The 26191-nt window shown below is 43.3% G+C and overlaps 1 protein-coding gene across 7 annotated transcripts in view; it reads left to right on the forward strand.

The window, feature by feature from the left end:
* The window catches only part of ARHGEF12 (Rho guanine nucleotide exchange factor 12), a 243186-nt gene that overhangs the window by 205269 nt on the left and 11726 nt on the right, over positions 1 to 26191 (forward strand). For 6 of the 7 annotated variants that reach the window (XM_068240993.1, XM_068240994.1, XM_068240995.1 and 3 more), the window contains 5 exons: positions 2271 to 2363; positions 4103 to 4173; positions 11597 to 11770; positions 15079 to 15450; positions 16122 to 16369. In XM_068240993.1, coding sequence (XP_068097094.1) covers positions 2271 to 2363; positions 4103 to 4173; positions 11597 to 11770; positions 15079 to 15450; positions 16122 to 16369 — 958 coding nt within the window. The remainder of the gene's footprint in view (positions 1 to 2270; positions 2364 to 4102; positions 4174 to 11596; positions 11771 to 15078; positions 15451 to 16121; positions 16370 to 26191) is intronic. The other variant, XM_068240996.1, reaches the window with a different exon arrangement.

Below are 26191 nucleotides of genomic sequence, written 5' to 3' on the forward strand. Positions count from 1 at the left end.
GCAGTTGTGAGTGCGAGCAAACATTAACTTTTTGTAGGTAGTAAGTAAGAGACAGACTTGCTGAACCACACTCTGGTATCCTTCAATAAGCATCCTCAGAAAATAAACCTGTTCTGGTGCAGTATGTCTGTAACTTAATGTCACCAACACCCAGGGGTGATTATGTGAAAGGGTAACACCTTGCAATGGCCCAGCTACACCAATGGATGTTATTGCCAACACAAAATGCACAATCTGCTCACCAGAGCCACAGGCTGCACCGTCACAGAGCAGCGGAATGCAATATTCGTAAGCGTCCACACTCAACTTTCCACTGAATTGGCTCCCCATCAGAATAATAGTAGCTTAGCATGAAACCTTTTTTTTTATTGTAAAGTATGTAAAGTAATACACTCACATGTATTCCCCAATCATGCACTTTGCATAAAACAATTGTTGCTCTCACAATGCATCTCACAAAGCCTGTCCTAAGCAACGCGCTTTGGGAAATGAGACTATACGGATGTTATTGACATTTATTGTTAAATCAGGCAGCACCATAAGTATTTTCCTGAAAAATGCCTCATTGGGAAGTGTTTTTCTCTTTGCTGTACCCTCTCATTGGTGACCTCAGCAAGTATATTTCTGCATTCCTTGTTGTTTAGCAAGAAAGATGGATGTTGAATCTTGTCTTGATCATCTAACTACCATCTAATGTGTGTAGGTAGCTTACATTTAACCATCTATGTTCCAGAGCTGTAATCCACAGATTGTTCTGTGGGTGAGGCCTGACTACAGGTTTGAAAATCTTTGCTGTGGAGGAATCGCTTTCTTAGAAAATTACAAATTCTCACTGCTTGTGGATGGGAATATGATATTTGTTCTTAAGGAAAAGACAAATTGGCGTTTAAGGAAAAGACAAATTGGGGCTGCACAGCACTGCGTACATTTGATTATATGAATAAATGCCAGCAAGCTTAAAAAATTAAAGACAGAAAGTCCCAATTAAAGTCATCCTCCTATGGCATGATTCAATTCCAATATCTGGGTTATATAGGCATATGGTTCATATCCAGGTGACCGAACAACCCCCTCCCACCTTCCGCCCTTTGTACCTGACTCACCAGATGTTGCAGCCTAAGATGGGCCCTTATTCGTCTCTGCGTTATTGGCCACCCCACAGCCTCTCTTGCAAATCCACTCAACAGGTCCTTTCTCTTTCTCAGATCCTGGCACCTCATTGTCGATAGTCTCATAAGACAAAATCAAATTCATTTAGCACAAGCAATGAGTCACAGTCGGCTTCCCCAGGCATATAAAAGTGCCTTCAGGAGAGGACTTCACAGCAGACTGATTGCTCTGTGCAGACTGAATCAGTTTTATGAGACGGTCGTCAATGAGGTGCCACGATCTAAAGAAGAGAAAGGAACTGTTGAGTGGATTTATCCATATAAGTGTATGCAGCACTTTGCAACCCCAATTTGTATTTTTCTTAAATGTATGCTAGTCAGAAACGCCTAGCTGCGGAGCGCTCTACAAGGACCATAATAAGATTGTATGATTTTTGAATTTATGTTAATATCTGTAGATTAGTGAGCACTGAACTAGTTTTTCTTGATTTAATATTTGTTCTCAGATTTGCGCATTTTGTCGGTAGCAGTGAGAAGCACATGGACGGAAGGAATAATATTAAAGCTGGCCACTAACGGTCCAATTTCTAGCGTTTGAGCGATCAGAAATTCTGATCGGACGAAAAATCGTTTACCACACCATCAACTAACCAATCATTGCTTCCCATCTATCACGACCACCAAGAAAATCCACATTTTCATTCGACGAAAATTCATTCGGACGACATTTTTTTCACTCGTTCATAATCGATTGTGTCCACCAACAGAGAATATTTACAACCAATGGGATCAGAATTTCTGATCGCTCGAACGATTTTTCGCTAGAAATTGGACCGTTAGTGGCCAGCTTAAGACTTTGTGTGATTATAATAAATAATTCATATCAAAATTTACTGCACCCTAGACCTCAATTTCTATTTCTAGATATTTTTTATTTTTTTTAACTGTCTATAAAAACCCGTTTTCAGGTTTGTTTGTTTTTTTTTTTTGGCTAGAGCGAAAAAAAATGTTTAGAATTTTAAAACTGCATATTTTGTTATGTTGAAATCCACAAAACGGGATTTTAATTTAGTACGGAAAGAGATAACATAGAGCTGCTGTTCTTATGTATGGCTAGTGGCTGATTTCCCCGTGAGACCATTTAACATTTGTCTTGTGCAGCTGGCAGGACCTGATAACCAGAATGGCGGCACAATGGAAAGGAGAGGATCACAGACCTGCAATTCCACTAGCTCCTTCGGGGATCGCTGCTGAGTAAGTGTGGGGCAAGGAAAAGAAAAAAGTTACAATCTTAAATGATAAAGGTTACTTACAGCACCATAGGGCTTTGTGGTGGAAAACAAAGTAATATCTAGCATTCTATCTATATGTCAAAAAGTTACATGTTAGCAGAGTGTCACATAATGTGCATGCGAACACCTAACCTTTACCTCTTCTCCCCCCCCCCCCCCCCCCCAAAAAAAAAATAAGTAAATAAACCCCTTCCTAGTGCCTAAGTCTAATCTCTCCCTGCTACACTATTCCCCTTCTTACACCTAACTCCCCTGCATTCTGCTACCTATGGCACCTTCTCCTAACCTCAGCCTTACACTTACCAGTATTTTGTCTCCTGGCTTCAGCTTTGTATTGCTAATCACTGGCACCCAATCCACGCACTCCCGCCCCAAAATTCCTCCCCGCTGGCACCCAATCCAAGCACTCCTGCCCCAAAATTCCTCCCCGCTGGCACCCAATCCAAGCACTCCCGCCCCAAAATTCCTCCCCACTGGCACCCAATCCAAGCACTCCCGCCCCAAAATTCCTCCCCGCTGGCACCCAATCCAAGCATGCCCGCCCTAATTCCTCCCCACTGAAAACCCCAGGTAGGGGGGTGTGTGTGTGTGTGTGTGTGTGTGTGTGTGTGTGTGTGTGTGTGTGTGTGTGTGTGTGTGTGTGTGTGTGTGTGTGTGTGTGTGTGTGTGTGTGTGTGTGTGTGTGTGTGTGTGTGTGTGTGTGTGTGTGTGTGTGTGTGTGTGTACACTGTTTTCTTGACATACCCCCTTCCTACTAATTACTATAGATATGAGTTATGTCATAGCCAAGCTCCAGTGCTTAAATGAATGGTGCCAAATCTGGTTTTTAGTTGACCTAAGTATAGTATATAGTTAATTTTATTAATATTTAACATTTGTTGTTCTTTATCCTACATTTGCCATAGGGCTGGTTCACACTGCAAGAGCTTTTTCGAAGCGCTTGCGATTTGAAAGCTAATGTAATGCTATGTGTGGGCTCTCACTTGAAAGATGTGATTTTGTAAAAATCCCCCATAGCATTGCATTAGCAAGAGCTTTTCAAATCACTTGCGCTTAAAAAGCTCTGGTAGGGCCCAGCCACACCATGAACGCTTTGTGATTAGCGCTTTGAGTGCGTTTTAAAAATTGCTTCCAATCACTCTCATTAAAATCGAGGTACAAATTGCCGCAATCACGTATGCGAAAATTCGCGGCTAAGTGAATTAGAGAGACTTTTAAAAAGCATTTAGAAAGTGCTAATCAATCACAAGCACTCAGGAAAGCGCTTCTAGTGTGGCTGAGCCCGTAGTGTGAACCTGATCTGATCTGATCTGCATACATATTTTGGGACATTTACACAGAAGTCAGTGGATACGCATGACAACCATGTTAACAAACTGCAATGGCAACCTCTCTTATTCCTTTTACTGCAAATTTCCTTAAACAGACACATCTGTTACTATAAGGGCTAGCTCACAGTGCTCAGTTGTGATGCAGAATAATTCTGAATGTCCTCTCACTACCCATACAATTCTATGGGCCTGTTCACAATACTGCATTGTAATGGATTGCGTTATTCTAACTCGCTGCATGCAGGCTTTGCATTAAAATCAATGGCCAGTCTCCATTGCAATTCACACACATTACGTGTGTGATGCTACGGACCACTGTTAACCTTGCCCAAGGCAGACAATTAAGCTGCATTGTTGTTCTTTGTTTTAGAGGGGAACATGAAGATGAAGAGAAAAAGAAAGTGGAGCTCGAGCAACCAGGAGAAGGTGCGCAAACTTCAGGTACATTTAATGATTATTTCATTGCGGGCATCTGTACCAGATGGCTCCATATAGAAAACACTGGCAATAAATATCTCCCCCGCCTTATTAACGTGAGACTTCACTTCCATTAAAAAAATTGCTACAAACCTGTATCAGCATTCTATAAGACTTTAGGTAATTTAGGTTTGGTTCAGACGGGTGGCGTCCAGGGTCGTTGTTTGACGCTAGGTTCAACTGATGCCCATAGTGAGATGAATAAGAGCAAGCACTCGTATCAATGCGTTTACTGATGATTGCGTGGATGTCTCGTTCAATCAAAATGTTTCAGACACTGCATGTAGCGTCCTGCTGCGGTTGCATCTAGTGGTGGAGCTCAAAATGTGACTTAACGACAGGAACTGATGCCAAACACTTTTCTGCTCAGTTACAGAAAAGCCTTTAGCATTAGCAAAGCGAGGCGCCCCTGGAAACACATAAATGTTAAAAAGCATATTTTAATTTCAATTTGCAGCCAGTTATAGATTTCCAAAACTGATGCTGAAATTGCACTTTTTACCAAGTCTGGAATCTGTACTTATTTTGTGGCATATGGACTGCCTAGAAACTTCCCATCTTTCTGTAGAGAGAAGGAGCTTGTTAGTCATTTCTCACCGGTGACTGGGAGCAAGCTTGGGCACTTCCATACCACAGTCTGGTAGGAACTGCTTTAAATGACTGTTTAACATGCGCATTTTACTTGCTTACTTTTGATCTACAGCTTGCCATTAGTCCCTGCTATGTACAGAGCGCTATTCAAGTGGTTGCTTCTTTTTCTCAGCAATAGTGGATGGTGGAGTTTCACTTTAATTTTAGTGAGATATACTAAAATTACTACTAATTTAAACAGTTTCTATTTCAGCTTGATGCTGTATATTTGTTATTTAAAATCTGCCAAAGATAAATCCCAGATTTTATTCAATGGAAAAAGGAAAGGAAGAAGAGCAATGATCTGCTGTGTGACATAGTGTATAGCCTTTAAAAATCATTTTATTGCACTTGGCTTGCTAAAAGATGAATGTTTATATGGGCTACTGCACTTTGCACTTACTGCTTTACTGAATAGGTCCATCAGAAGCTTGAAAATGCTGAAAACCTAATAAAACCCCATCCCGTCATGTTATAAATACTGAAATGGTGTGTATTGCTTATTTTCTGCCCTTTGTAGAAAAAAAAGATCTAACACTCCATAATAAAGGACTTGCCAGCTTTTTATGAAAATGTACATAGGTGTTGAAGTTCATAGTCATCTGGTGAACAAGCTTTTTAAAAGTTAATGACAAAAACTGAATCCCTGTACTGAGAAAACGTATTGCCTGTGCATATCGAGCACCTCTCCATACCCTTTTAGCTTTTTATTGCTAGATGGAGGATTGTTGGAGAAAATGATTTCTTTCAACATCTCTTAGGCCAAGGACCGCTATGCCTGTTTGGCCTAGTGCACACCGGAGCGTTTCCGCTGCGGTTTGCGATCTGCGTGCGGGTGCGGATCCGCTAGGGTAATGTATTTCAATGGGCTGGTGCACACCAGAGCGGGAGGCGTTTTGCAGAAACGCATACTCCCGGGCTGCTGCAGATTTTGGATTGCGGATGCGTTTCTGCCTCAATGTTAAGTATAGGAAAAACGCAAACCGCTCTGAAAAACGGCACTTAAGTAGCTGTTCAGTAACAGCTTTACTGTAACAATACATGAAATCTACTACACCAAAAACGCTACACAAAACCGCAAAACGCTAGCTGAAACGGTGCAGAAAAATAAGAAAAAGCGTTTCAAAATCTGCTAGCATTTTGCGGATCTGCTAGCGGTTTTTGGTGTGCACCAGGCCTTACTGTATATATCAGTAATGCTTAATGCAACTTTGTGCATTCAGTCGTACTCGTGGTATAACAAAAAAGACTCCTTGCCCTGGATCATTGCCTTGTGGAATTCAGAACATACAACTATACTTAAAGTGGGATTGTCCGCTATAAAATCACATTCCATTTACCCACTGCTCTGTGTTTATTATGCAATCTACAACTCGACCCTACATTGCAAGCATGCCAATAAAATCATAAACATTTCTGCTGCAATATATCTTATCTCAGTTAATCTGGCTCTATTTGGTACATTACCAAGGAGAAGGAAGCTTGTTATGTCCCCTCCCACATTTTTGCTCCTCACTGATTGGCTGAGAGGGCAGTTCAGTGTGACACAAGGCTGAGAAGGGAGAAACTGCTGAAATATGATCAATGCTGTTCTTACATGTTACAAGGCAAGCTAGACAGTGCAGTTTCTAGGATAAAAAAAAGTAAGAGAGGAAATGACATCAGGATTGGCTTCATTCAGAGGCAACAAAGATGGAAAATGCCTGAAACTTTTTTCTCTTTATTTATGATCTAAAATTCTCTGAACTCAAAACATGGACAGTACAATACCTATGTTGTATAGGTAGAACAAGTATTCGCTATTTGTATATGGCCTGGTGCACACCAGAGGAGTTTTTCTGAGCGTTTTAAGTTTTCAAATCTGCTGCTAATGTTATCCTATGTGTCTGTGCACACTGGAGCAATGAGGTTTTGTAAAAAAAAACAAAAAAAAAAACATAGCATTACATTGGGAAGAGCTTTTGAAACCTCTAGCGTTTGGGCGCTAGAGGTTTCAAAAGCTCTTCCCAATGTAATGCTATGGGTTTTTTTTTTTTTACAAAACCTCATTGCTCCAGTGTGCACAGACACATAGGATAACATTAGCAGCAGATTTAAAAACTCAAAACGCTCAGAAAAACTCTGGTGTGCACCAGGCTTTTGTTTTGTTTCCTTGGGATAGTATGGCTGCCCCTGCTGCTTTAAAGGGATACTGTAGGGGGTCGGGGGAAAATGAGCTGAACTTACCCGGGGCTTCTAATGGTCCCCCGCAGACATCCTGTGTTGGCGCTGCCACTCCCTGATGCTCTGGCCCCGCCTCTGGTTCACTTCTGGAATTTCTGACTTTAAAGTCAGAAAACCACTCCGCCTGCGTTGCCGTGTCCTCGATCCCGCTGATGGCACCAGGAGCGTACTGCGCAGGCCCAGTATGGTCTGAGTCTGCGCAGTACACTCCTGGTGACATCAGCGGGAGCGAGGACACGGCAACGCAGGCGCAGTGGTTTTCTGACTTTAAAGTCAGAAATTCCAGAAGTGAACCGGAGGCGGGGCCAGAGCATCAGGGAGTGGCAGCGCCAACACAGGATGTCTGCGGGGGACCATTAGAAGCCCCGGGTAAGTTCAGCTCATTTTCCCCCGACCCCCCTACAGTATCCCTTTAAAGCTACAATAACTGTTAAGGCAGGGCATGCTGATCATGATGAATTTATAGAACAATCCACTAACCTCTGGTTTAGTTAAAATATGTATTTTGCATGCTAGCTGTTAAAGAAAACCTCTGAGTTAAAATAAACCTTAGGAGATGATTGTATATGTTTCACTGAGGGTAAATTTAACCTAGAACTGAGTCTCATATTTGAATGTTCAGTTTAAGGGCTTCGTTTTAAGACTTCATTCTAAACCACAACCATGACAAATCTGCCTTTTTGAGCTGCCAAACAGAAGTCATGCACTTTTAAACTCTTCAGCACTAAGGGCCCATTCTCACTTGGGCAAATAGCGGGCGATTCGCCGAAGAATCCCCAAAGCGCTAGCTAGCAAAACGTGTTGCTTGCAGTATTTTTCTGCGATTCTGGAGCGATCGCAATACAGTGCTCTAAAAGTGCTGATGCTAGCGTTTTGCGATTGCTAATGTAAATCGGCCCTAAAACCTTATCATACACCTTCCCTCACTCAGATAAAACTCTTTTGGCTTCCACAGTATTTCCTTTTCAGGAAACAACTGAATTTGACAAGCTGTTTGACAAGCTTATTGGCATACATAACTACTCTCTGTTTTCCAGCACTGCCAAGTGTTAAAAAACTAAAGGGTCGTCAGACAATTAGGGCTGGTTTGTTTGTCTCATCATGTTTCATATCACATAAGGCGTGCTTTAAATTTAAAAGACTGATTTTAACAAAAGTCAGAATTTAAATAAATCCTGTGCTTTAGAGATCAATGTGAAATAAAAACAGTAAGATCCTGAATGTGAATTAGTGTGCTTAAAGGGGAACTTCAGCCTAAACAAACATACTGTCATTAAGTTACATTAGTTATGTTAATTAGAGTAGATAGGTAATATAATTTTTTACCCACCCTGTTTTAAAAGAACAGGCAACTGTTTGTGATTCATGGGGGCTGCCATCTTTGTCATGGGGGCAGCCATCTTTTTGGTTGAAAGGAGGTGACAAGGAGCAGGAAACACAGTTCCAAATGTCCTGTGTCCTGATAACCCCTCCCAGCTGCACACGCTAGGCTTTAAATGTCAAATTCAAAATGTAAAAAAAGAAAAATTTGCACCAAAACAGCAGAACGAGAGCAACAACATCAGAAATCCCATCATGCTTTGCACAGCATCAGGGGAAAAAAGCCCGGGCAGTTTTCTTCTATGCAGCTAAAAATGAGGCTTAGGTAAGAAAAACAAAGTTCTGATGCTGTGAAACTGTTAAAGAAACACCAAGCCTTTTCAGTGCTGCTGAGTCGATTTTTAGTCCGGACGTTCACTTTAAAAAAAAAAAAAAAAAAGTCTAATGGAAATCAGATTAATCTCTCTATCAGTATTTTAACTGTAGGCTGCACTTTTACGGCTATGACACCGACCTGCTTCAGTAGAGACTTGCAGCTTGTGGCTGCCAGTTGCTCCTAGCGTGGCACTATTGTCAGCAATCACACACAACCGCATATATGACTGTATGGGTTGCCTGGCACCTTAAAGAGGAACTCCAGTGAAAATAATGTAATAAAAAAAGTGCTTCATTTTTACCATAATTATGTATAAATGATTTAGTGAGTGTTTGCTCATTGTAAAATCTTTCCTCTCCCAGATTCACATTCTGACATGTATTACATGGTGACATTGTTACTGTGGGCAGGTTATTTAGCTGTTTCTAGCTGTTCTGGCTGTTAGACAGCTCTAAACAGCCATTTCCTGTCTGTGAACATTGTTACATTGTGGCAGTTTGCCAGGAGTACCGCGGTATTCAGAGCCTCTAGTGGGAGTGGTTTCAGCACAAAATCAGTCACACAGCGCCCCCTGATGGTCTGTTTGTGAATATCATTCTATTTCTCATGTAAAAGGGGGTATCAGCTACTGATTGAGATAAAGTTCAATTCTTGGTTGGAGTTTCTCTTTAAACTCGATTTGTCTACTGGGTATGGGTTGGATGAAGACATGGCGTCTGCTGACAAAATGTTTTTCAGAAACTCTATTCTGCAAGGCTACTGACTTGCCAAACATTGGTTGTCCCCTCTGGTACCTTCCCTGCAAGAGTGGATAGCACTGGTAGACAAAGACCTACCTTATTTAAAGCTAATAAATACCCACAGAGGTGAGCCTAAAACAATTCCCGAAAGTTTGAAAAAAGTCGCAAAAAGAGATTTCTAGTTGGCTGAAATATTCCTTTTGTAGTTCCCCTGATGTCATGGTAATCCTATGGATGTGCTGCATCTCTCCCGGGACATGACACTTAAGTATATGAAATAGATGTCTGAACTCCACTCAGAATTCCTGAAGCACCAGGTCTGTAAATGGGTACCGTATTTTTCAGACTATAAGACACACCCTTCTCTCCCCTAAAAGTGGGATGAAAAAGTCCTTGAGTCTTTTATAGTCCAAATGCAGGGAGTCTCCGACTTATGATAGCCTGCCAATGTGAACCAATGACCCGCCGCGATGTCTGGGACTCCCTGTTGTCTTGCTCCGCTGCTCCTGTGTAATTACATTTAGCAGCGGCAGCTGCATGTATCACTTACCTGACCCGAGGTTGACTGCAGTGATCAGCTGCTTCTTTCTCTCATTCCTTCCCTCTAGCAAGAGAGAGGAGAAGCTGCTGATCGCTGCGGGCACCCTCGGGTCAGGTAAGTTATACGCACGGCTGCAGCTGCTAATTGTAATTACACAAGATGAGCGGAGCAAGACACCAGGGACATGGAATAGGACACAAGCCTAAGTACGTCTTATAGTCCGGAGTGTCTTCTAGTCCCAAAAAGACTGTAATTTCCAAAATACATAATGACCACCCCAGTGAAACGGGCACCAGGTTCTACAGCTTCAGCAGATTAGGTGATACTCTGCGCTAGTAAAACTGTTATTTAGACATGTAGAACATGGCAGAGACAGGCTTAAGTAGAGGGACATATAGTTCAGGTTTACTTTAATAGCTCACAAATGGTGTTAATACGTGTCATGCTTGTTTGCTAGTGTCTTCTGTGACCCACCACTCTGTATCTGTTGACCTCAGAGATTTTGTGCAATTGCAAAGTAACTCCTGGTAAACATTTCAGTACATAAAAGTAATGGTTAGATACCCAAGTCAAACGATGAGCTATAAACAAGATCTTTTCTGCACAGCCCATGTAATTATTTAAACCGTGTCAGCTGGTTCAAAGAGCAGAGGGTATAGGAGAAAATGGTGACCCTTTAATATCTACAAATAGAATTATGGCTTCCAATGTTTACCAGCAACATTAAGGCTAGTGCAAACAGAGGTTTCAGTTCAGATCTCTTTCTGACTTCATCCAGAGCTGAGAAACTGCACCTTGAGAAAAAAAACACGCTAATGTCTTCAAATGAAAACTGACTTGCGGTGGACCTGCATTTATATTGCAGGGAAATTCAATTTGCTTAATTAAGCCAGATGCCCATCTTCACAAACACCACAGAACCGTCCCACAGTTGCTTCTCTTTCGGTCCTAAAGCACAATTTCATTTGGTGTTTATTTTAGTTTTTGATAATAAGGAAAAGCATTAGACACTTTTTAAAGGTTTTATTGCAGTCAATGTCTCTATTAGAGAACGTTCCACTCACTTCCATTTTTTAAGACCTTCCTGCAGTTTTTTGGCTTTATTATATAACAATCGGTAAGTCACAGGGAAACAAGAATGAGGCAAGGCAATAAAACCTTGTCTGGGATTTTATTCCCCACCCTTCATAAAATGGTTTATTTGTAGCTACTTGTAGCCATCACTCTTGGAGAACTTTTCCCCTCTCCCTGTGTTGACCAAAAGCAAAGAAAATTCTCACAGATGGGGAGACAGGACAGCAATAAAAATTGTTAAGGGATTTCAATCTATTATTACCTTTTACTACACTATTCAGGAAAAAAAATTCCTGGTTGGTAATCACATTAATGGACCACATCTCCACAGCCCTGGTTGTTTGCTCTATCTTCCTGTATAAGATCTTAATTTTCATATTACTAATATGAACTGTTTATTTTTCCGCTGAAAGAAAAGGCTTCAAGGATTTATATGCTACTCTTTTTAGAAGAACTTGGCAAAAAATTGTGTCTTGTTTCCAGACAAGGATCCAGAAGCTGATGGTACAGCTATACCTGTAGAAGTGCCCCATACTAGTGGTGATGGCATCCTGGAACCTCAGCAAAGTGGTGTCCACCATGTGGAATCCAGTTCCAGTCATACATCCTATGACAACCCTCTGGAGCACACCTGGGCACTGGATGCCCTCAGAAATTGTAAGTGTGAATAACCATCATTGTAATTTAAAGCAGGCAGAATGCTTGTTTAACGTTTTTTTTTTCTAATTGCGAAAGGACTAGTTTAGTAGTTGGAAGAATTCATAAACTACAATTGTTGCATATACTTTGAAAGTGAATGGACATTTTTCACCATTTACACCAGTAAGTGGTAAAAAAATATATGTATACATTTGCTGCTGAGTTTAATAAAACTGAAACAAGTACCATATTCTTTGCCGTATAAAATGCTGCGGACTACAAGACGCACCTAGGTTTAGAGGTAAAAAACCAGGGAAGAAAAATATACTAAACTTGGTGTGTCCATATTCCAGGGGTGTCTTGTAGATGTTCTCCCCAATTATTGTGTCCCCATGTTTACTCCTGTGTCCCCATGTGTGCCCTTCTGTCTGCATACCTATTAATATGCCGCTGGAAGATTTGGGCTCAGGATAAAGCCGATATATGGCTTACCTTGCTTCTGCACAAGTCCCGGTGGTGCTAACTACTATTCCCCCTCCAGGTCGCCGTGGATAGTGGGGAATGATGTAATTCAGCTTCCAGCTATTGCTGGCAGTCGAGTTACAGTGTTTTAAAAGTAATTTGAACTCCGTCTTGATGGCGCCCAAATTACTCACTGAGCGCAGCTATAGCCGTTATTTCTATTATGGCCTTTGGTGGCGGCTGCACCCAAATTTCCTGCGCTGTTTTAACATCGCTCGCTTCTGTCCCCCATGTGTTTCCCCTTTGCGTCCTCTCTGCTGCCCCTTGTGTCCCCTCTGCTGCATGTGTATAGTTACAAGCAGCGGCAGTGCAACTCCCCTAATCAGTCGTCTCCAGTGGTGTTCACAGACCTCTCCTCTCCTGCACTGCTGCCCTAGTGCCTGCTTCTGCTCATGACGCGATCAGCAGAAGCTGGCACTAGGGGAGAAGTGCGGGAGAGGAGAGGAGAGGTCTGTGATTGCAGATGGATCAGGTGAGCCGGTGCTCTATCTGATTGTAACTATACAAGTGGAGCAGAGGGGGCACATGGGGACAATGCAGGGAGTCCCCGATATCGTAGCGGGTGGTTTTGAATCTGGGACTCCCTGTATTTGGCATATAGGCCTTTTTGGGGGCCTATGTGCCGAAACAATATGTTACATAAAGCACTATAGTAAGAGGGTTTTTTTTTAATTGGTCATGGGGACAGATCATGTCAGGCATAGCATTTCCAATAGGGTTAGATTTAGAAAATTTACAGCAAGAAGGGATGGGTGGTGTGAGGCATAGGGTTTATGGAAGGGATATATATTTAGGTAGAAACCTTTGTAGAATATTGGCAGTATTACTTATATCAAAATAGCAGACATGTCAGGCACCCAAATTTACTCAGAACCATTTCTACATGGCACGTAAGTGGTGCCTGGGAGGGTCGGGAGGCTTCACTGTTAACTACCTATGGAATTTAGCAGCAGAGAGCAGTAAGATGTAGATGCTTACCTTTGTAAAGGGAAGCCTCTGAAATCCATAGAACTTTGCCAGGTCTTTTCTCCATGCCCTCGGTTCAACGTCCCAGAGTACTTCCAAAGAAAGGGTCCACACTGTTGACACAAGAGTATGTGCTTGCATGTGCACAGTTATTATTCTAGCTTGCTGAGAATTCCTGAAGGCATGCAAATTTAACGGGGAACAGCAGTGACAAAAGGGCTTGGACAGCTCTATGGCATCCAGAACCTTCTCTCTACATAGGTAATTATCTAACCTGAAGGTTAGATAATGCATTCTTCTAATGCAAACAATGCATTCTTAAAGAAATCCTGAAGTGTTAAAAAAAAAAAAATAAAAAAAAAAAAATACCTTTTTTACTTAGTAGAAGCCTCTGAGGAATCCAGAGGCTTTCCATATCTTTTTACACCCCACTGTTCCAGTGCTTGGTCCTTCTAAGCACAGTTTGTTTCTTCAAGAGAACCCGAGGTGGGTTTGAAGTATATTATCTGCATACAGAGGCTGGATCTGCCTATACAGCCCAGCCTCTGTTGCTATCCCAAACCCCCCTAAGGTCCCCCTGCACTCTGCAATCCTTCATAAATCACAGCCACGCTGCTGACAAACAGCTTGTCAGAGCTGGCTGTGTTTATCTCTATAGTGTCAGTCTGCTGCTCTCCCCGCCTCCTGCAGAACTCTGGTCCCCCGCCTGCATCCCTTCCCTCCCTGCTGATTGGAGGAAAGGGATGGGGGCAGGGACCGGAGCTATGCAGGAGGCGGGGGAGCAGCTGAGACTGACACTACAGATGTAAACACAGCCTCACAGCACAGCTGTGATTTATGGGGGATTGCAGAGTGCAGGGGGACCTTAGGGGGGTTTGGGATAGCAACAGAGGCTGGGCTGGATAGGCAGATCCAGCCTCTGTATGCAGATAACATTCTTTAAACACACCTCGGGTTCTCTTTCAGCGTATGAGCAATACATACTATGCAAGCGCAAGCATTGTCTGTGCAGGCTCAGTAGATCAAAGGCACACATGCATGGCTTTCTTTCTTCTGTGCATTAGCGCCTTCATTCTACTTGGCTTGAGCAGATCCTACTTGCACGTGTTCAGTACAGCCACTCCTTCATAGTAGCACTCTGAGGGACCCGGCGATGGTGTACAGTTCAAGAAGATACAGGAAGCCACTGGGTGGCCCAGTCCCACTACTGAGGTAAGCAGTGGCGTATCTAGAGGGGAGCAGCCCCTGTGGTCGCAGGGGGTCCCAGAGCTATGGGGAGCCCCAAATATGAACCTTCCTTCCTCTGTTACACGGCATCATCCTTGAAGTCAGGTGTGTTTGTGGCTACACTTGTTATGGGTGTGAAGACCATGATGGCCACACTTGTTTAATCCTTGTGAGATGGGCCCGAAGGGCAAGAAGGTGTGTGAACATTGGGTGGAGGCATCACAATTTTGCTGAGAGGCCCCATGAATTGTAGTTATGCCTCTGCAGGTTAGTAGTTTTTTGTTATCTTTTTAGACTTTTAAGGTGTTCATATGAATAGACAGCATAAATCGGGCTCCATGTAAAAATGTGTAACACAAAGCAAAGTCAATTCTGAACTATGTTTTAAACTTCTTCAGAAATCTCATTCAAAGTTCAAACTCTGCTTTTAAGATGTGTTCAAAGTGCTTCAGACATGCAGCTGAAATACAAATGTAAAGTCCATGTAAACAAGCCTTTAGCAAGATGGGTAGCTGGTATTTCAGCAAAGTTTAGTTAATTGTTGAGAACATTTTTCTCATTTCAGCTTGTCAACGTACCTTAACATTCTCTTTTCCTCGTTGTTTTTTTAGTGGAACGACTTAAACAGTTGTTGGTGCAGCAAGTGAAGCTTCTTCAGAAGGAGGAAGCAGAAAATTTCCGCCGTTTCTGCAGCCGAAGTTCTCAGGAACAAAAGGGAGGGAGTGAACGGCAGGCGAGGCCGCCGGGCCTTAACCACCAGCGGAAGAAAAGCAGAGAGAGCTGTTCTAGCAGACAATCACCTTTGTATCAGAAATCTGAAGACAGGTATTCTGATCGCAGCAGGTTAGGCACGGAACTGACTAATCAGTCTCTGGATGAGAGCGGCGAACAGTTCTTTGATGCTCGGGAGCTTCAGATGGAAGAGCACAATAAGGATTGTAGGAAAGAGAAACGTTTGGACGAAATGCAATATCGGATATCAGGTGATTGTAATAAATATTTAAAAAAAAAAGGCGCCTGGAAAAAAAGGGCGTAGGGGAGTGCCGCTAGTAAAATTTTGCTAAACTTAGCGGTATTCGACCACTGCATAAAATATTGGTAATATTTACTGCCACCCCCTCACCTTCCTGGTGGTGCACTAAATTCACCCCTAGGGTGCCTAACCCTAAGACCCCCTCACCTTCCTGGTGGTGCCTAACACTAAATTCACCCCTAGGGTGCCTAACCCTAAGACCCCCTCACCTTCCTGGTGGTGCCTAACACTAAATTCATGCCTAGAGCTAACCCCCACTCTTCCGCAAAGCCGCTGTATGAATGAAGGTAAATTTTAGCGCCCGATAAGCGGCAAAAGGGGACAATTTCCACAGCCAGGCTTGTAGGGAAAAAACTGGCTTTCGGATAACTAGAAGTTATCCACAAGCCACATTGTCCCCTCTTGCTGCTAACGGGCCACCGCCGTGCGCTTAAATTTATCTTCATAGCCATAAAATGTGGCTTTTATTATAGGCGCCTATGGCAGCACTGTTTTTACCGAAAGGGCTGCTGCGTCCTTTTTTCTTGCTTCGGTGATAATCTGTCCTTTGCTTGGGGGTGAGGGTTTTTTTGTTTTTTACTTCTACAGATCCCGTGTTTAATGTTTTGTTTTTTTATGCAGGGAAGTATCTGATTCTGGATGGGTATGAGAGCATACAGGAAAGTTCCACAGATGAAGATTACATTTGTCATGAGACTTCTACCCAGTGCACATTTACTGACCAGCAAGCCAATATTTCTTCCTCCTCCGTAGCAGAAAGGCTAAGCGCTCCCTATAGCGAGCTCTCTGAGCCGAACCCACCTTCAGAGACATTCAAACACATGTTACATTACATTGCAAAGATTGAAACTGACTTACAGCACCTCAAGGTGAGCTAAAGTGAAAGATTGCTAAGTGATCGATGGAGTAGAGTGCCGATAACTGTTTACAACTTCAAACAGGGCCAGGCTGTGATGTGTGCGGTTGTTTTTGCTCTGTAATCTTATAGGGTTGCACCATGTTCAAATACAACTAAGAATACAAACAACAAAATTGAGGGTTTAAGGGCTTCGTATTAATGATCAATTCTAAAACATAATGGGTAGGATGGATGTGCCCTGTTCTATTTGAGTTTCAAAATAAAAAGAGGTAAGCTCTTACCTCTCCAGAAGATATAGTTTAATATAGTATATACAGGTAGTCCCCGCGTTACGAACGCCCGGCTTACGAACGACCCGCCGATACGAACGCCGCGAAAATAGCTCTGCCCCGTCGCATGACGTCACGCCCACCGGGGACTACCTGTTCTGCCCCGTTGAAAAGGAAAAATATGGGCAGCGGAAGGTAAATAGATGCCTATTCACCTGATCCTTGGCGGTAGAAGGTGCCCGGAAGGTCCGCAGCCCGTCCTCTCGCTTCCTCTATTGTTTCCCGGCGGCTCCTGGCTTCACATGCGGCGCATAATGATGCAATTAGGAAGCGCCGCCACTAGGGGGCTCTTCCTGATTACGTCATTATGCACCGCATGTGAGGCCAGGAGCCGCCGGGGAACAATGGAGAAAGCGAGAGGACGGGCTGCGGACCTTAAGGGCACCACGAGGGCACCTTCTACCGCCGAGGATCAGGTGAGTAGGCCTCTATTTACCTTCCGCTGCCCATATTCCTTCTTTTCAACGGGCCAGAACAGGTAGTCCCGACTTACGGACAGATTCAGGTTAAGAACGAGTGGGCAGTCCCTATCTCGTTCGTTAACCAAGGACTACCTGTAGTATAGATATAGATGCACCAGTTCAACTGGAAACATGTTTTTATTTAAAAAAAAAAAAAGCAACCGGACAATGCGTTTCACGGGTCATGACCCGCTTCTTCAGGTCAATACAAAATGCCTTCATAGCATAGGGGATAGAGTGTAGGCACCTCTAATACCTCCCCCCCCCCCCCCCCCCCCCCCATAATTATAAAATGTAGCTTTTAATTAAATAATAATAATCATCTAAAGTCAATTGTGACGCAGCACAGTAAAAATAGCTCTTTGAGCCATGCTTAATTCCACATAACATAGCCTAACGCGCGTTTCACGGCCTTGAACATGGCCGCTTCTTCAGAGGCAGAATTTCACAAGTCTATAAATTGTGACAAGAAGAAGTAAAAACATAAGATATAGCTGCGGCGGTGGCATGGCAGGATGTGGCGGGCTACATCCAGCCACGTCACCTCTGCACTATCGCCCATGTTATCCTCTCTTGAGTAACAGGTTGCTATTACCTATTCATATTGGCTTTATACTGATTGATCTGGCTGCAGCTATACTTGCTGTTTGCTATATACGTTCATGTGAATCTTGTACTGACTGGACGATAGCAACGCTGGGAGCAGCCTAAATATGGCTGGATACTAAAACTCCATATCTTATGTTTTACTTTTCCTTGTCTGGATCTATGAACTTGTGAAATTATACCTCTGAAGAAGCGGCCATGCTCAAGGCCGTGAAACGTGCGTTAGGCTATGTCATGTGGAATTAACCATGACTCAAGGAACTTTTTTCCTGTGCTGCGTCACATTTGACTTGATATGATTATGGTAAGTAAAAGCTAGGTTTTATAATTGATCATTAAAATTATGCCCTTAAACCCTCAATTTTGTTGTTTTCACTGTATTCTTGTCTGCTATTAAGAGGCACAGCCTCGATTCACAAATTGTAATTGTATGTATATTCAAATACAACTAGTTACGCCTGTTAAATAAGGCATTCCAACTCAGCTGTTTTTTATAAGTGTAAAAATTGATCTGTGTCCTAAACAGAAACGCATGTCATTTGTGATGATGCAGTTTGTGTAGCATCGGCAGCGGCGTAGACATGCCGACATGTACTTGAGTGCCAGAGGTGGTGTTTAATGTAAGCGTAGACTCCATGGAGGGTGCTGTACAGGTCAGCACAGCGATGAGCAATGTGTGTCCACATGACTGCACTCTGCATATAGGTCAGTACAAGCTCTAAGACATGCACTGATGGGATTCAGACTGCAGGTGGCACCCGCCATTAAGATGCATGCGACAAGTCATTTTAACTAGACTAACATTATAGAAACAGTTATTCAGGGTAGCTTGTCTAAAATAGAAATACTAAAAATGTAAATGAAAGCAAAATGTTTGGATGGTACGAGTTGGTATTTGTTCTATGGGTCCCACGGTGATTTCTCCCTTGTCCTTGAGCCAGTAAACAAAGAGAGATTGGGGCCAATTTATCAAAAATGGGCGACAAAGAAAACTAGAGCAACCGAATAGGATTCCTACATGGATAACGGGTGCAAATGTAAAGCAGAAATGAGATACTTTGCTTCATTTAACAAAGCCCGATTGGCTCAGCTTTTGTTCCAGTTTTCTACTTTCCCGTTTCACTCAGCAGCTGATCACCTGTTGGGTGCCCTGGACATTTGCTTGACTAATGTTCCAGTTTTCTTTGTTTCTACCTCAAAGCAAACCTATAATGGTAAAAAAAAAAAAAGGTTTGGTACCACTTAAGAGGGAAGATTCTGGATGCTCCAGACATTCTCTATCCTCCATAACTCCCTCGCTGCCAGCTTGGGACCCTCTTTATCTTCACACGAGTGTATGCACGTGGCCGCACTGTACAGGTGCCAGTGGGTCCATGCCTGCGCAGTAGCACAGAGCCACACGTGCATGGAGACAAAATCCCAAAAATTGTGAGAAATTAGAAAAGGGTCAGCACTAGATTCAAGACTTAGCAGTTCCTGGGGTTAGTAGGTGACCAGTTTGCCTCTGGATTGCTAGAAATCCATTGGCCAAGTATGAAGAAGGAAGTATCCGGGCACCAGTGGTTGTTTTGAAAATCACTAATTTATTTAATTCCCAGAGATGAATACAGACATAGACGAGGTGTATGCGGCCAGGCAGCTGTTTCACGAGCATGAAAGCGAGCCCCGCTTTGTGCTTGGTCTTTGAGGAAGTGAGCCGCAACGGCTGTCAGGCGGCATATACTTTGTCTATGTCAGTATCGATCACTGGGGATTAAATAAATTGGTGATTTGCATAGCAACCACTGGTGCCCGGTTACTTTCTTCTTCATACTTGGTATGAGCAGCTGCGCATAGGAGTGGGCCATTCTCAGTTCCTGCGCAGTGCGACAATGGGCAATATTCAACATTAATGTTGAATATTTTTAAAGGGGTCCAACGGAGGAACAGAGGGGCTTCGGGAGATGGGAAAAGCTTTTGGACTATTGGGAAGTTTCCCCTACTGAGGTGATTATCTAACTTTTTTTCCTTACTTACAGGTAAGAGACATTACTTTAAAAATGTTATAGACTTCACCAAAAAGATTTTCTAGATAACTCTACAGTGCGGGGACCTCAAATGTGGCGTTACCTGTGGCAGGGCCAAGAGTTGGTCAGTGTGATTAAAGTGGACCTGAACTCAGAATGTCCTCTCTGCTCTAAAAGATACACGACAGCATAACCACCTTTAAACAAAACAAAAAAAACATTTCTTTGTTACAGCTGATACAAATCCTAAACTAAATCTGTAGTTTCTACTTCCTGATTCATGGAAGCAGACAGATTGTTTACAGCCTGTGCTTTCAAATGTGCTTATCTGCCATAGTCAGGCATGTGACACGGTAGGGATCAAATTACAAGTAGTGATTAGACACAAATGAGGGGGAATTACACAGGCTAAACTCTCTAAATACATGCAGAGTGCATTTCTGTTATGTTTTCCTTGTGTCCTGTGCAAGAGTTCAGGTCCACTTTAATGGGCATCTAGAAGAAAGCTATATTTCTGTTACAGTGTCCATGGAAGTTCTGTAGTAGGTATTACCATATTTATACAAATATGGACTAAGGCCCGGTTCACATTAGCGTTCCCTGTCCGGATCCGCCTGATCGGATCCGGACCGTATACTGTACAAACGGAACGTACGTTCCGCATAGCAATGCAAACGCTATGCAGACGTTCCCACGCGTACGTTCCGTACAGTACGGAGCCCGATCAGATCCGGACTCCGGAGGCTTTTCCAACATGCGCTATTTTTTGGGTCCGGCTCATCCGGCCCACGCACCCGGAACGGATCCTGACTGCACCATGCGGATATGGAAACCTATGGGGAACGGAAAGCACAGAACACACAGGATGCAAACACCTGACGTTCTACCCCACTTCCTATGCGGATTCTAGCGGCCATTTCGGATGGGGACATATGGGCAGCAGTGGAGCAGCAGTGACTTACGTGCTCGAGCTGTTTGGCAGTATGTCGGAGGTGGAGGTGAGGCCTACAGCGGAGGACCTGATTCTACAGGTGCACCAGGTTCACCTTCTGCAGTCCCCAACAAGTTTAGGTACTTTTGTTATTTTTTTATTATTTTTTTCCCCGGATCCGCATGGCAGCGGCGTTCACACCGCAAGAAATACGCATGCAAACGGACCGGATCCGCATCGCATGCGGATAGGTGCCGTACGGCTCCCATGCGTATCAGGTCCGGCTCCAATGCGGATCCGGTCCGTTTGCGTGACAGAACGCAAGTGTGAATGGGGCCTTAGATGGTGGAGTTTGTTACTAAGATTGTCATACTACGGGGAAAAAAAGCTACATATATTGATTCTGTCTAGGCATTTTGAATTGACAATGGGGTCTGTGTATAAAAGGTCTGCTCCCTACAAAAATGGCACAATTTATATGTAAATATCTGCATTTTTACTGGTTATCACTTAAAAATGCTAAATCACATCTTTTCAGCCTGATCAACCCTTTGAAGGACACTTTGAATACTGTATATTGGGGCACACATTACCACTTAGTACTAGTACACTCATAAAGGGGGAATGCTTTTATGAGCTTTGTAGGAGGTGAAGACCATAAAAATACTGGTGGAATTGCTGGAGACTCATAAACCCTTCCTACCAGGAACTTTTTTCAGCAAGTTGATTACTAGAGAATTAAGTAAAGCGTTTGTAGCAACACCCTGTGCAGAAAAAGGTTCAGTCTCAGTAGCTGCAAATCTCAGAACGAACAATCTTAAAGTAGAGAGAGCTGTGTGAAGAAATAAAGTGATCCTACTAGTGGTAATATGTGCTTTTTATCTATGCGCACTAAACCGAAACGGCTTGTATACAAGCAGCTTCGGCTTTATGCGCAGACACGGCTGTGGTTGAGCAAGTGCAGTATGGCTACTTGTACATGATTGGGGAGCGCAGCCATGCAAACATAACTGACAAGCTCTTGTCAGACATGTTCCAGGAGTCCACACACACAACAGTGGAGGCCAAGATGGAGGATCCAGAGTCACACCTACTGATAAGGCTAATTACACTCTGATGAAGTGTAAATAAACACACACCAAATGTAGTACATTTCTAAAGCATGTCCATGTGGCATTAAAACTTTTTATCATGTGCTATGCAAAAGTTCCAGTCTGCTTTAAGGCCTCTTTCACACAGGAGGCTGAAGGTGGCAAATTTGTCAGCTGTTCATGCCAATCTACTCAACAAGCGTGCAGTTCAATTATCCTTCTAAAAGAGGTGATCTCCATATGTTGTTGGTTTTACACCCTCTTCTCCATTTTCCTCATTGGCTTGTTGCTGATAAAAGTACATGAGAACAGCTAGCAGCTTGCTGCAAAAGTAGATTCAAAATAATATGATGACAGACTGAGATATTGGACAGGTGACTCCGGAATTTAATATGTATATGTCTATGCACACTGTAATTGACATTGAAATATCATGCACACATTTATGGCACCTATGTAAGGAATCTTATACAAAGGGGGTATTTATAAACTGTGTTAAAGGCTTTGTTAAAGAGAATCTGTATTGTTAAAATCGCACAAAAGTAAACATACCAGTGCGTTAGGGGACATCTCCTATTCCCCTCTGTCACAATTTTGCCGCTCCCCGCTGCATTAAAAGTGGTTAAAAACAGTTTTAAAAAGTTTGTTTATAAACAAACAAAATGGCCACCAAAACAGGAAGTAGGTTGATGTACAGTATGTCCACACATAGAAAATACATCCATACACAAGCAGGCTGTATACAGCCTTCCTTTTGAATCTCAAGAGATCATTTGTGTGTTTCTTTCCCCCTGCAGCTTTCATCCACTGAAGTGTCAGGCTGTTTCTTCCTGCAGAGTGCAGACAGCTCTGCCCCTATGTAATTCCTCAGTATGTGAAAGCCCAGCTTGTAAAAGATAATAGAGCAGAGAGAAGCTGCCCTAATCTAAATAACATACAGCCAGTGTGCAGAGAGGGGCCTGGAGCGGGGAGATGCATAGCAGAACTACAACACTGAAGAACTTGGCAGCTTTCCAGACACAGGGTGACAAGTCCGACAGGGGAAAGATAAGCTGATTTATTACAGAGATGGTAATAGTAGAAAGTGCTGCAGTAAGCCAGAGCACATTAGAATAGGTATAGGAACTTGTAGGATGGTAGAAAACAGGATTACATTTTTGTTACGGAGTCTCTTTAACAGGAAAAATCCAGCTGTTTGTAAAGACGCATTGAGGCGCCTCACTTTTTTCACATTGAGTCTCTTTGCAGACACGGACTGCAGTAAGTGTAGTCTGCCTTCTTAAAACAGAAGTTATTTGCGATAATTCAGCGGGGTTTTGAACAATATACTTTTTTAAATGTTATTTGATTTTTTTCTGCTGTGACATGTCACAGTACGATCCTCCTCTCTCTCCAGCTCCCCCTCTAACCTCTGCTGTACTTAGTCTTTTCGATGAGGGGCTAGGAGGAAGTGTAAGTACTTCCTCCTCTCTGCCCATCCTTAGCTCTGCCCCTGCAATCTCAGCATACAGTCCCGATCTGAGTACCGCACACATCATGCAGGTGAGCAGCGCTGTGTGTGGGCTTGTGATAATTGAGGTCAGAACAATAGTGTGTTATTACACTACCATTCTGACCTAAATTATCAGTGGCCCGCACTGTGCAGCTCCCCTGCGCGCTTTGTGCGCTACTCAGACCGGGAACTGTAAGCGGCAAGTGCAGGGGTGGAGCTAAGGACGGGCAGAGAGGAGGAAGAACTGACACTTCCTCCCAGCCCATAATCGACGTTCTGTTCAAGTTTTCGACTAAGCAGAACGGGGGACAGGGTGGGTGCTGAAGGGGGAGCCAGGTGCTGTGAGGCATGTCACAGCACATGAAGTTAAACAGGTATAATGAGTATATCATTTTCAACCTGGTTCAGGGGTACTTTAAGTGGCTGTGGACTCCGACAATGCATCACTACTGTACAGTATATGCAAATTACGTCTTTATGCCCCTGAAGCCAGGCTTTCATCCATTAAAGCTGTGTTCCCCAGCTACAGTACTATGAGGGCACTCAGCATGTCTGCCACATCCCCCACATGCGTGAGAGGTGACTCGCTGGCCGTCTGAAGTGCCCACTGATTCTCTCATTTCCTCTGCAGAGGAGTGCGAAAACGTTAACAGCAGAAGACTCAATGGCCCTGACGTTCGAGTGATGATGTCCTCTCTCCTCTGCAGCGCACCCAGCGTCCTCTCCATGGTAACAGCAATGTCATGTGACAAGAGCCTCCGCTGTTACCAAGAAGAGGACGCTGGGAGTGCTGCAGAGAGATGATGTCATTGCTGGAACATTGGAGCCAGTGAGTCTTCTGCTGTTAAATCTGGCTATGTAAAGGAGGGCACATCTGGCTATCTAAAAGGGGGAAGGGGCATTATTGGCTGTCTATAAGGGGGCACACTGACTATCTAAACAGGGAATGAGGCACATCTAAATACAATTTGTATATTTTGCGTCTAAATACAATTTGTATATTTTGCGCCACCCATCATGACCACACCCACATTCTAACACGTGGCCACACCAATTTTTTGCGTGGGGGTTGCAAAAACTGTTTTGTCCCCGTGCGCTGAAAACACTAGCTACACCTCTGTACATCTAGAACCGCTGGTGTATAGCAAGCCTATAGCTTATAAAATTTCCTACTAGTTTTGGGTTACCCCAAGGTGCTTCAGCATTCTGTTAGACTGCAGTAACAAACTGACAGTTTCTAATCATTTCTCAGTCTAGCTAAGTATAAAAGTGTCTGAGTGTCTTTAATGCGGCACAGTTTACTTAACAGGAGCTGGGATTGTTTCACAACTAGGAAATGGAAATGTTTTAGGATGCTTGACATGAATAGCTGCAGTGTATGCGGTTTGATTTTTAATGTTGAAGTGTTGTGACAGATCTTGTTTTAATGTATTCTAATTATACGGGTAATGTTTCAGATAGCTGCAGTGTCACATGAACATGAATACCTTTCATAGGTGTCATCTTGCTCGCATTTCCTCGTCACATTCCGCACACATCTTCCCCTCAGTGTCTGGGGAGGTTTCAGCATAACACAATTTATATGCTTTTATGCAGACTACAAATTTTAAAGCTCTAGTTCAGACATATTTTACAGAATTGGATTTCAAATGATATTGTCTTTCTTGAGGTGCCAATTAGCGGTAAAATTTTTCCTTCAGCTTTGATCTTTTCATGTGATTTTTATGCTCAAATCGTATAGAAAACTTCACCGTGTGTGGCACAAATAGATGTGAAATGATTCTTTGGTTGATTGGAAAAGGAATAAACATCAATCCGAAAGTTGGATTGAAACGGAATGCAAAACCTTCTTAAATTGATTGTTAATGGAAAAAAATAAATTATTGCCTTCAGGTTTTGATCGTTGAAATTGCATCGAAAGATCGAATCTGAAGAAAAAATTGTACCGTTAATGGGCACCTTAATATATCAAGCTCTAAAGATCAGGCTGCTCGCAGTCTATACTGACACACCACTGACGGCCTAGTACCTCCTCAGACTGGCCCCATTTCCTGTTTTCCCTCAGTGAGCTTTTCACCTTTCCCCAGAGGTGATATGTGTGAGATTTGTGTGATGAGGTGAGCTTTACCAAAGCAGTGTGGGAAATGTAGGCACCCACAGTACTTGGAAACTTGGCAGCCCCACAGAGCACAATAGTAATTGTGGCTATAGCGGTAGTCCGAATGGCCTGCGGTGGAGATATCTGCGACGTGGTAAGTTATCAGATATGAGCCTGATAGTGTAATGGTTAAGGGCTTTGCGTCCGACACAGGGGTTGGAATCCCGTCTATTACTGTTCAACCCCCCCCCCCCTATTTAGTGAGGAGACCTTGGGCAAGACTCCTTAACACTGCTACGGCTTATAGAGCGTGTCCTAGTGGCTGTAGCTCTGGTGCTTTGAGTTTGCCAGGAGAAAAGTGCAATATAAATGTTCTGCATCTTAGATAATGGTAGGGTATTATTATTGTTATTAACGTTCATCCTATACTATAAAATGCAAGTGTCCCTGTGTCATCAACTGAATGGTTGTGTGTCCCTGGCTTTTTTGTACTGAGCATGTGCGCAGCCAGGGCAGTTATCTGGCAGTTTGCTGTGTGTGGTTCACAGAGGTTCTCATTGCATTGTGGGAAATAACAGCTTTTTCCAACTGCCGAGCAAGCAGCTCCCTGTGTGCATATACTTCAGACAGTGGTGGGGAACGAGCAAGCGGGACGCATATGTGCGTGCATTGTGGGGGGTAGTGGCTGTGACCTAGCGCCAGTTTAACGGGCGGGCCTTTTTACTAGTTTTATTTATGAAGCGCTAACATATTGCGCAGCGCTAGACAATAAATACATACAGTGATGCAATAGATGCCAGGTGTAACAAAGTTGTACA

The sequence above is a fragment of the Hyperolius riggenbachi genome, chromosome 6 (genome assembly GCF_040937935.1).
Source record: "Hyperolius riggenbachi isolate aHypRig1 chromosome 6, aHypRig1.pri, whole genome shotgun sequence".
Taxonomy (NCBI): domain Eukaryota; kingdom Metazoa; phylum Chordata; class Amphibia; order Anura; family Hyperoliidae; genus Hyperolius; species Hyperolius riggenbachi.